This window comes from Gopherus flavomarginatus, chromosome 10 (genome assembly GCF_025201925.1).
Source record: "Gopherus flavomarginatus isolate rGopFla2 chromosome 10, rGopFla2.mat.asm, whole genome shotgun sequence".
NCBI classification, from domain to species: domain Eukaryota; kingdom Metazoa; phylum Chordata; order Testudines; family Testudinidae; genus Gopherus; species Gopherus flavomarginatus.
The window spans coordinates 19356334-19368664 of record NC_066626.1 but is presented as its reverse complement, the minus strand read 5'-3'; the positions used below and the strand labels follow the sequence as shown (position 1 = coordinate 19368664).

Genomic DNA, 12331 nt, shown 5'->3' with positions numbered 1-12331 from the left:
TAGCCACTCTACACAAAAGAATCTATTTAGAGAATGTCATTACATGGTACAGTAGCATTTGTTATGTAGCAAAAAACTGATTACATGAGGTGGATGTAGGCCTAGATTAAAAATGGCAGAATACATCTACAGGAAAAGTACTGAATTCTATACAAATTTTAAATAGGTTGAAATAAAATGAGTCAAGGTAAAATATAATGAATTAGTATCATGATTTTAGTTTAAGTACATCACAATGGAGATGTGCTAAACTGATTACATATATTTTGCTGCAGAAATTCCTTCTTGACAACTTACAATAAACTGGAACATTTTCACTGTTTTTGTTTTCTCATGAAAATGACATCATTTTTTTCTTTTAAGAACATCTGATATATTTGCACTTTCTTATTTTTGTTTGCAGGTTGAGGGTGGGGCTAAATCTACAAAATAAGTGTCTCCTTGTTGCAAGCTTCATCTAGTTCGCTCTTTTGATGTGTTCCATTTTAAAAGTGAATCAGTTACCATTGAGAATTTGTCTCTAAATGAATAGATATTAAATGAATACTAATGCAAACAACATATACTGTTATGTGGGAATTTGATCTTTTAGATGACTAAATGGGTGTCCTATTCAAGTTTACTGCATTAAATTTCCCATTCAACATCCTTTGTATATTTTATTTAATTTTATTTAATGTATTTATTTATGTTCTTAAGGAATGTGACATTCCACTACAAGAGGAGCAGCTTGAGTTACTTCGGAGGGGTTTGTTCTGTGACCAGAGGAGTTGGAGTGAATGAGGTAACTCTTTCTCTTAAAATGTTTTAAATGTACAATTTCCTCTTTATGAATTCACCAATCCTTATTTTTGGTACTTTGTTTTAGCCTCTGACAATACTACCAAAAACGCAACAACGCTGTTGAAAATCCATTGTAATGACAGGGATCTAGCTATGCTACCCAAAACCTTTGCCCTCTGCTTAAATTCTTCTCTTAGTTAGCCAGTGGGACCCCATTGACGATAATGGGGTTCCACCAGTATAACTGGGAGAAGAATTTGGCCTGATGTGTATATCATGTTAATTAGTTTGCTTTGAAAAATTTGTATTTTCATTGTGAAAGGTACTGATTGGACCAGATTGACTGCTTGTTAAAGGCAGGTACCAGCTTCTCTGGCCTTTGTTTCTTTGGTGTATGCATGCAGTCACACATGGGTTTGATACTGTATATGGTACTGAATTAGCAGTAAACCAGAATGAAGTGTTGCAATATAATTTGCAATAACTAACTGTGTACTATTTTTACTGTTATCCTCCCCTCTAAAAACAGTATGCCCTCCCATTGGCTATGGCACAGGAATTATCACAAAGTTTGGCTCAGAACCTGGGAATACAGTGGGAGCCAGCAAGCAGGAAACCGAGTATGTACTGTCATTATGCATTAACTTTCGTTTGTCCTCCTCTTTTGCTGATCATGCAAGCTTTTTGTAAAGTGTGTGGTTACATGTAAATGTACATCAACATAACTATAAACAACATACAGCAATTGATTTTGTTATATGCTGGAGAATTACAATAAGAACCAAAACTTGAGTTTGGCGAAATCAAGGCCAAATAAATCACAACCCAGCTTTGCACTCATTTTACAATCATTACTCTCAGTGACTTCAGTGAGTCAAGGGATCAGATTCATAATTGATGTGTACAGTGGTGTAACTTAGAACCTGTTATGCTAACTTAGACCTCTGCTCCTCTTGCACTCAGACTCCCTTACCTATATCTTAAGTAGAATAGATGTAATTAAGTCACATGGAATCTATGTGCAAAGGAGTCTAACTTAAAATCCAAGAAGCTGCAAGAAAATATAAATTAATGTTGGATGATGATAATTTAACTCGCATCTTTTTTTCCATCTCTGCTCCACAGCAGGTGAATTACCCCAACTTAAAAGCGATAGCACATGAGTAGAGGGGGTGTAAGTACTTCTAGGGGAGCCTGATCCAAAGCCCATTGACTTCCATTTTCCATTTGGCGTTTTTCCGTTGACTTCAGTGGGCTTTGGATTTGGCTCTGAGTATCTAACTTTCATCACCTTGTGTATCACCTCTGAATATGACCCAAGGAGTCCAGGATGAGGCCCCAATTTTGAGTATCTCAGACATGCTTGTCCAAGTTTCTCTGATCCAAGACGAAATATTTGTCAAAGCAGTATTCCTTTCACTATTATGTGGTCACAATTAATTAGCAGTTACCATACTATATATCTGAGATACAGCATTATTTCCTTTTACTTAGCACAGTTATTTCCTATTCTGCATCCAGTATTGTTGTGTGATAACTATTGATATATATTGTGTAGTGGAAATGTCATCAAATCCTTTTAAAAGCAGTAGAATCTAGTCAGGAGCAACTTTCCTCTCATTGTTGGGGTGGGTTAGTACTCTTTCTTTAAAAAAAAAAAAAAATCAAGAAATTGTATCTTTGTTTTAGGTATATCTTTCAAAGAGTAGCAAGTAAACTGAGTCTCAACATCGTTTTTGAAAGTGGTGGTAGAAATGCAAGCATTAGTAGCATTACCCAGTAGATAGATGCAATAGCCTAACAATGGAAAACTGACCAAGGTAAAAATAGCATGGCTAGAAAAGAAGCAAATCCTACCAAATGACGTGGTTATTCTATGTACAAAAATACTGAATGTTTGCAGAGGTATCCAGAATATAGTATTTCTTTTTAACAGATTCTTGTCCGTGCTATATAATTCTTGTCTTACAGATTGTAAGATTGTATTTTTTACTTTAAAAATACAGGAATAATGTTAATCAATTAACAAATAAGTTATTGTTGACTTAGGTGATGTAGCTAGTATAAACCCCTTTCGTTCAACCACTTCCTTCTCTATATGCAATGAACATAAGTTGATTGATAGATTGGGATGTTGTTAATAATTCAAAGCAGATGGAACAAAAATAATATGAACAAGGACATTCCAGTTTTAAGGCTAGATTCTGTTGTGATAAACAGCCATCTGACCACCATATATATTAATTAAAACCTTTTTTGTATAAAAAGTTTTTTATTTTTGCTGCCAGTATATTTATAACAAATTTCCTTCTTTCTTTTGTATGTTTGGTTTTGTCTGAGAAGAATGTGACTGCATAGAATCCTGGGGTGGCTGCATCATGGAGGAAACAGGGTATGCTGTAATAATCAGTAACTGAGGGCTTTGGAGATGAGACCAGAGTGCACATTGTGGCATAAGTATTTATTTGTTGAGCATTATAAATTTGTTTCAGCACTAGATGAAAAACTAGTACATTAGCAGTGTGGACAAACATTTGTGCTGAACAACTCAAACATACAAAAATTAAGGAAGATAACATTGACTCATAACATGGGATGTTTTGATTCTAGCTTATATTTTTAGAGTGGATTTCATAGGGGAGCTCATAGGTCTTTCAGCCCAGACTTCCCTTGCTCAGTTCCCCTATAAGAGAAGCGACACCAAATCTCTAGCTATGCGAGAACAGGCAGATATTACAGCACTAACGCCTGCTGTGTAGAATGACAAAATGGAAGGGAACAAAGACTGAATGTTGCAAAACCAGATTTCATAGCTGAGCTACTTCAACCCAAACTTTCTGAAGAGAAAAAATCTGAGAATTTGTACTGACTGTTTTGGTATGTCCAGTTTGTATTAGTTTTCCAGACAGTAGTTAAAATTACCTTCATATATCTCTTTCATACCAAAAGGATGCCAATATTTTAAACTGTATATAGGAACCACTGCACTGACTACTGAAGTGCAGTCACTATTGGGATGGAACAAAATAGGTATTTAACAGAACACTACACAATAATACTACACAATAGTTTAGGATAAGTAGTAAGAAAATAACTTTTCCAATTGAAGCTGCAGTGGGAATTTAGGTGAGCAGAATGTATAATCCAAACTGGAGTTTTGCCGGGATGCCATTGCTAATACCTGTACTATAATAGGGTGGTCTGTTCCTTTAAGGGCCAGAGGCCTGGATCCAGTCATCTCTGTTCACTAATCAGATGCAGCTGAAAATGGAACAGGAGTTTCCTATAAATTGCTGCAGGAAACTGGGGGTTGATTGAGAAAGGGGCTAACTATAGAGAAGCTGCAGTCTCCTGCAGTAGTTGCTAGGGAAGGGATACTCTAGATGTAGATGGGAAGTCCTGTGAGTTGTGGCTGGGTAGAAAGCCCCAGATGGAAGATTAGTTTGTTGTTTGTCTAAATGAAGCCAGGATGTAGAGCTAAAGACTGATTTGGGCGTGACTGATAATTCCCCAGACTGGCGAAGAAAGTTACCAGCGTACACCTACATCTGTGAAAAATGGCATGCAGTGGTAAATGTCTGCAATGGAATATAATGCCTGAAGTTTGTGGGTTGGCTTGGGACATTTTATTGGCACTTTTTCAACCCAAGTCATGGTAGTTTTTGTAAAAAAAGAATAATTCCTTTGTGTCTTACCAAACTATTTTAAATAGAGTGAGCCCTAAACTGTGCACTCTGCTTGAGCCTCTCTTTTAGCTAGAGGCTCATGTTATCCATGCAGCAAATAGTAGAATTCTAGCACTTGAAGTAACAGGCATCTTAGATAAATGTAACTGGACACTCTTCTTTAATTTTTAGCTTATCACTTCATATTCACTTTACAAATTAGGATTTCTTACTCAAAACATTATTTTTGCACACTTTTGTTCTGGGGATGTTCTAAAATATTGTTATTGACTCTTGAAATTGTACTGTTATTTTTTTCATTTTGAGTCAGCACTGGCACCAGATCCCACCTTTATAGATATAGATATATAGTGGCAACAGACCAAATACCTATGGTTTTGCTGTCAAGGTGGATGGGTTTTTTTTTCTTTTCAATTTCTAGCTAAATGATTGGTGAGTGTTAGTAAAATCTGAGAGGGAAGCATATCTGGGTATGAGCAGGGTTTCCTCCTTGGTGGAACAGGCCTGCCTAATTCTTTTTTTCTAAAATGGAGCTTAGGAGCTGCCATGTTTTGTTAAATTGTCCTTTTCTAATCAACTGCTTGTGAAACTGAGGCCTGATGTCTCATCTTTGATCCTGGTAGACTCTTCTGTCACAGCCTAAGCATGCCTTGTAGGTGCTAGGTCCTGCAGCTACCATACCACAGAGTGAGCATAATTTCTTCAGCTGTAACTACTCAGCCATTGGTCACTTTGATGTGAGCACTGTCTGGCTCATCTATCCTTCCTCCCAAATTTGAAGTTGTGTAACACCTATTTAGTGAAGCATAAAATTATCCAGTAGGATTCCACCCAGATCCTTGAGTTGAGTGTTGGACAAAAGGAACACCAGTTTTTTGGAGTGGAGATACCTTTTTGTGTTAAAAATTAATCTGGGGTCACTGGTCTTCAACAGAGAAGGCTATCTTAAACAATTAGCAAGAAATGAGAGAGATCTGGGATGCAATCAGTCCATCTAGGAGCTGAAGTGAGAAATCAGCCAGCCTCCAAATACACCTCTACCTTGATATAATGCTGTCCTCGGAAGCCAAAAAATCGTACCGCGTTATAGGTGAAACTGCGTTATATCAAACTTGCTTTGATCCGCCAGAGTATGGATTCATATAGTAAAGAGTGAAATGTAATTTAAAAAAAATACAAAACAGAGTTAAAATGCTTGATTTTTTTTGTTTTGTTTTTGAAAACATAAAGGACTCCCACTGAACCGCTATTATTGCTCAGACTGTTGTATACGTCTCTTGTAGCAAAAAACATTTAGAGCAGCTCAAAGAGGGGTTATAATTTTCATCTCTAGTAACTGGGTTCAGTGAGGTATTTACTCGATTCTTTGTCATTTTAGGGTTTACCACTCCAGAAAATTTTCAAGATGCAGCATTGCAGAATACAAAGAATTTTTACTCAGAGGGGGAGGTGCCTGTCTTTTCAACAGGCCAACAAAGGTAATTTCACTTAGAGGGTGAAGCCGCTGTCAGGACATCTGTTGACTATCAGACACAACAATGAAGATTAAATGGTTTCACTGAACCTTCTTTTCCCTCAAAGGCTTTATTCAAATTCCATTGGACTATTACAGATTTTTCTGTGTTTTAGTTGTAGCATTATGGATCTTCTTCCTCATCAGCCGTCATTTCAGTTAATAAGGATTATTCTTCGAGTGCTTGCTCCTGTCGATTCCGTTCTAGATGTGCGTGCATGCACAGTTGGAGATTTTTGCCTTCGTGGTATCTGTATGTAGGTTGTAGCGCCTCTTTGAGTGCTGCGTTCATGTGGTGGTATATTAGGTGCTGCCAACTCTATGCCCTCTCAGTTCCTTCTTACTGCCCATGATGGTTGGTCAGAGCGCCTTGTCTTACATCGCAAGAGCATTAGCAGTTCTTACAGTCCGTTGTTCTGTCTCTTTTGTTGTTAGTTGGTAGGTACTTAGCTAGACCTTTACGTTAAGTGTTAGAGTAGTAGTTTAGGAGTTAGAGTCCTGGCTGGGACTTTGCCTCAGAGCGGGGCATGCCCTATTCCCCAGCCTTTAAGCCATGTTCATCATGCAGCTGACCGATGCCCATTAGTGACCTCTCCGTGAATGCTGTTTAAAGTGTTTGGGGGAGTCCCACAGAAAGGATAAGTGCAGGATCTCAAAATATTTGCCCTCAAATTCAGAAGGAGCAGGATATCTTTTTGAGAGCCCTCCTCATGGAGGTTGCGCTTCATCTTACCTGGGAGCCCTCTCGATCTGACTGCACGTTCGGTGTTGGCGCACAGTGCACCACCGGCAATGGAATCCACCTGGCATTGTTGTCCCTCCCCAGTGATTAAGAAGCAGTTGAAGTCGACAGACTTGCCAGGTACTGCAGAAGAAGGAAGTGTCGGGCAAAGGACCTGTGTCAGGCCATGTGCCTGCCCCGGAGCTGCTTGGCGGTATGCTGTGGTTGGACATTTAGTCCAGCCAGGGACCTGACTCCTGGCAGCAGCATGGGGTCCCAGCCTCTAACAGGATCTGTGCCCGAAGGCGAATCACCACTGGCATGGCTGCTGCAGTGGAGGCGGGGCAATGGCCTGCTCAGGTGGCAGTACTGGAACCCATGGGGTGTGCGTGTTATGCCGATCGCATATTCCCACCATTTTTCCCAGGCCCCAGTGGACAAGTTGCTGCCTGCACCTGAGTCGGAGCATGGTGCCGCATTTGACTCGGAGCGACACAGTGAGCCCCGATGCCCAAGGAACAGTCCCCGAATGAGCAAGGGGAAGCCACTGCTCCCCCTTCTGTGCAGTCATCTTCGTTGTCTCCCAACAAAGTGGTAGCGGGCCCCTCTGACAACTTCAAGGAGCACCAGGTCCTGCTCAGAAGAATGGCTGCCAACATGAACTTGGAGGTTGGGGAGCTAGCGGAGGAGTCCGACTACATCTTTAATGTAATACCCTCCTCCACCCCAGCCCGGGTCGTGTTGCCTGTCCACCCGGGGGTCCTTAATATTGCCAAGTCTGTGTGGCAGACCCCCTCTTCCATTCTGCCTACCTTCAAGAAGGCAGAAGAGAAGTACTATATCCCCACAAAGGGATTAGAGTACCTGTACACCCACTCGCCATCGGGATCCCTGGTCATGTCCACTGTCAACAAAAGGACCAGGCAGGGCCAGGTGAGTGGCACACTGAAAAATAAAGATACCAAGAGTCTGGACTTGTTTGGCAGGAATATTTATTCGACAGCTAGCCTGCAATTTCGGATGTCTAACCATCAAGCCCTGCTAGGCATGTACAACTTCAACCTATGGGACTCCATCAGCAAGTTCAAGGAGGACCTCTCGCAGGACCAAGCCCAGGAATTTGCTGCCTTGGTGGAAGAGGGCAAAGAGGTGGGAAGAGGTGCCCTCCAGATGACCTGGGATGCTACAGACTTGGTGGCCAGGGTAGTCGCTTCTGCATTGGTCATGAGGCGCAGCTCTTGGTTACAGTCCTCTGGACTGTCTCAGGAGATGCAGACTAGCCTTGAGGACCTCCCGTTTTAGGGAGCAGAGCTCTTTTCTGAGCCTATACACCACTCTGCAGGCTAGAAAGCTGTTCCATCCCCCTTCACCTCCATCAAGGTCCTGGGATGTCAGTCCAACTCCTACAGGAAGAAGTACAGAGACGAACAATTTGAACAGGATCACCCTTCATCTTCCCATTCCTCTGTCCAGCCTGGTTCTTCCAGAGGCCAAGGAAGCTAGAAATGGGCGTTTTAAGGATAGAATTTCTTCTTGGAACACTGCCTGCATATGCTGCTGTTATGATCAGGCAAAGGTGCCACCTCCAGCGATTGTAACCTCCCATTCAACCAGGATGCAAGATTCCTTGGCAGTTTTCCTAACCCACATGCTTCCCCAGGACATCTGTAGGGCGACCACCTGGTTGTCCGTCCACATATTCACATCCCATTGCTCACTTATCCAGCAGGTCTGCAACGATGCTGGCTTCGGTAGAGCAGTACTGCAAGTCGCTAGGCTGTGAACTCCGAGCCCATCTACGAGGATACTGCTTGTGAGTCACCTAGAATGGAATTGACATGAGCAAGCACTCGAAGAAGAAAAAAACGTTACCTACCTTTTCGTAACTGTTCTTTGAGATGTGTTGCTCATGTCTCTTCCACTACCCGCCCTCCTACCCCTCTGTCAGAGTTGCCAGCAAGAAAGAACTGAGAAGGCGTAGGGTTGGCAGTGCCTAATATACCAATGCATGAGCGTGGCGCTCAAGGGGGCACTACAGCTCGTCCTATGGATACCGCTAAGGCAAAAATATCCGACAACTGTACACATGGGCGCATACACACCTAGAATGGAATGGACATGAGCAACACAGCTCGAAGAACAGCAGTTACAAAAAGATAGGTAACCATTTTTTAGGGAAAGTTAAAACTTGTCTTCAGTGAATTCTTCATGCTCAGATAATAATTTAGGCCCTCATAAGTAGATAGTTGTGCCCATTTGGAGCCTCATTCAACATCAGTGCCCTATCCTTTTAAGCCAAAAATAGTGTAAAACAAACCCAGGTGTAGACACAAGAGTAGTTAGTGCTAAATCTCCAGTCACTCCTCTGTGCTGGAGCTATTGGAAAGGGTGCCCATTATTGCGTTATGAACTGGACAGAAATCAATAACTTGTGTCACATAAGCCATTAACAACTTTTGGTCGCTACCAACCTGGATTGGGTTTGAATTGGCAACACAGAGATATAAAGCTCTATAGTCTTCTTCAAATGCTGGTCCTTCTGTTTATTCCACATGTGGGTATATGCATGCGCTCCATGTGCCTGAGACTGGAGATTTGTAGCCAGTAGTGTCCACTGGTCCGCACCCATGCACTTGCTCTCCTCATGCTCCAAACCGAGGGCATAAAGGGCAGTGTGGACTGACACATCTCCAGTTCCTTCTTACCACCACATGGCCTGAGTTGTAATTCTCTCTGTCAGCTACGATCTTCCTCTACTTTCAACATCCGTAATATATTTTGTAAATAGTTTTTAGTATGTTTAGATTTTAGTATTGTTTTTTTAAAGCTAGTATAGTTAATCTTTCTTTGCTGGGAGAACTAAACTATGCTAAGAGTCTCAAGATTTAAGAACGGTATCTGCTGCCCCCATTCTTTGTCCATCAGTGATGAACACCAGTGCTGCCTTTACTATTAGGGAGAGGCTCACATTGCCACCAAATGCAGCATCTGCCACTTCTTCTGTCTTCAAAGCCATGAGGGATGAGAGCTTCACCTGTGGAAGCACCTCAGGGAGAATGCCATGAAAAGCCAGTCAGATCCAGACTAGGGAGAACCCACTGTACAGCAGCCTCAGACTGCAAGTATTGCTTCCTGACCACAAGTTCCAGAGACCAAAACTGTTGAGCCCAAAACCTCTCTCTTCAGAAGGGGACATGACCATAAGCATAAAGGCAAATCCCCATCCAGATCTATCTCTAAGAAGCATCTCTTCCTGCCTCAGTCCAAGATGGGTGAATCCTCACCTTAAAGAATTATGTCTACATAAATCTTCTATCCAAGAAGGAGGAGCGCAAAGGAAGAAGTATCTGACTGTACTGGCTTTGGTTCCATAAACAGATAGTTAAGGGTTAATGTCTCTTTTGCCTGTAAAGGGTTAAGAAGCTCAGTGAACCTGGTGGACACCTGACCAGAGGACCAATCGGGAAACAAGATACTTTCAAATCTTGGTGGAGGGAAGTCTTTGTTTGTGCTGTTTGTTTTGTTCATTCTCTCTTGGGGCTAAGAGGGGCCAGACGTGCAACCAGGTCTTTCTCCAATCTTTCTGAAACAGTCTTTCATGTTCAAAATAGTAAGTACTAGCTAGAAAAGGCAGATTATTTTTATGTTTGTTTTCTTACCTTGCAAATGTGTATTTTGCTGGATGGATATTTTACCTCTGTTTGCTGTAACTTGTATGTTAGGCTAGGGGGGAGGGAGTCCATCTAGTCTATACAAGCTGAAGACCCTGTAAACATTTTTCTATCCTAATTTTACAGAGATAATTTTTACTTTTTCTTTCTTTAATTAAAAGCTTTCTTTTTTAAGAACCTGATTGATTTTTCCCCCTGTTTAAGACCCAAGGGGATTGGGTCTGAATTCGCCAGGGGATTGGTGGGGGGAAAGGAGATGTGGGGGAGGTTAATTTCTCTCTGTTTTAAGATCTAAGGAGTTTGGATCAGTGTAACTCTCAGGGTAACCCAAGGAGGGGAAAGTCTGGGAGGGGGAATGGTTTATTTCCCCTTGTTTTAAGACCCAAGGGGTTTGGGTCTTGGGTCCCCCAGGGAAGGTTTTCGGGGACAGGGAGTGTACCAGACTGGAATTTCTGGTTAGTGGCAGTGCTATCAGATCTAAGCTAGGAATTTAAGCTTAGAAGGATACGTGCAGGTCCCTACTTTCTGGATGCTAAAGTTCAAAGTGGAAAAGATACCTTGACAGTCTGCATAAATCTTCCATCCAAGAAGGAGGAGCGCAAAGGAGGAAGTATCTGACTGTACTGGCTTTGGTTCCATAGGCCAAAAGATCAGCACCTCCCAGCATCGTCTGGGAGCTTCACAATGGACTCCTATTACATAGTTCCAGCACATGCCTAGTGGGATCCTCTGAATACCAGACCATTATACAACCTGGATCTGTCAGTCCTCCCACCTCAGGGACTCCTTAAAGTCCAGGAAGGACTGAAACTTTTACCTCTCCAGAGGATATTTTTGCTCTGCCGTGTCCAGAGTCTCCTTCTCTATTAGGCCCAGTCCTCCTTAGAGACATTTCAGCACCAGAAGAAACCACCTTGAGAGAAAAGATTCTCCCCTACTACATCCACAAGTTGGAGCATTCCTCCACCAGTACCATTGGCACTGCTGTTAGAACAGGAGCCTACCTTGTCATCATATGAATCTGATCGTCCAGATGAGTCCCTCTCCTCCCCTCGGCCTCCGAGGGACACACGACCAGAAAGATCCCATAGGAGGTATTGGAACTGCCCTCCTCCTCCTCATTACAAATACCCAGGGACCACTGGTATCCTATCCCTTGGAGGCCCCCTAGTTGGTCAATCCTTCCTATTGGTCTTACTGAGCCCCGTGGGATCCATACAATAGATGTCCTGGATCTGTGTAACAATCACACCAACGCTCTTCTCCCAGCTGCTACCAACCAGCTCCATCAGAGTTTGTTGAGGAAGAAATCGGTCCTACCAGGTGTGTCATCCTCCTCACCCAATAAGGCAATTACCTTATTATCCCCTTCTCTGCCTGATGTACTTCCTGTGGTCCAGGAACTGTTACAGAGGGTGGTAGCTGAGCTCCAAATACCTCTTGAGGAGGCCCAGGACACACAATATGGAAACATCATTCTATTGTTGGCATTTATCCCTCTCCCAGACAGGTTGAGGGCCCATTCTACAAGAGAGCATTAATGACTTCAATGGTACCTCTTTGAGAAGTACCAATACTGGATGTTGGTAAGGTGTCTACTTGGAGCCCTATCCACACCTTTAATGAAACATTATGCCATAGTCTAGACTACTTAAGCAGATTCAGCTTTGTATACAGCAGCATTACAGACATATATACCACCTGCATTCTCGCACCTTCCTCCTGTCTGAATACTGCTTATCAATCTCCCACATGTGGAACACACATAGGGACCAGCACTCGAAGAAATGGAGGTTCTTGGAGAGGTGTGGTCCCTCTCTGTATTCTACTACCTGACCCCCTTCCTTCTGTGTTGGAGGCCATCTTATTCCAGGTAAGAGAACGCATTGCTCCACGCTGCCCTTTATGCCCTCGGTTTGGAGCACGAGGAGAGCAACTTCACATATATAGACCAACA

The 12331-nt window shown here is 42.3% G+C and overlaps 1 protein-coding gene across 3 annotated transcripts in view; it reads left to right on the top strand.

Annotated features, from left to right (window-relative positions):
* ADAM23 (ADAM metallopeptidase domain 23) overlaps positions 1–12331 on the top strand; it is a 204339-nt gene that overhangs the window by 128412 nt on the left and 63596 nt on the right. For all 3 annotated transcript variants that reach the window (XM_050969586.1, XM_050969584.1, XM_050969583.1), the window contains exons 12-15: positions 700–784; positions 1313–1403; positions 3127–3175; positions 5848–5947. In XM_050969586.1, coding sequence (XP_050825543.1) covers positions 700–784; positions 1313–1403; positions 3127–3175; positions 5848–5947 — 325 coding nt within the window. The remainder of the gene's footprint in view (positions 1–699; positions 785–1312; positions 1404–3126; positions 3176–5847; positions 5948–12331) is intronic.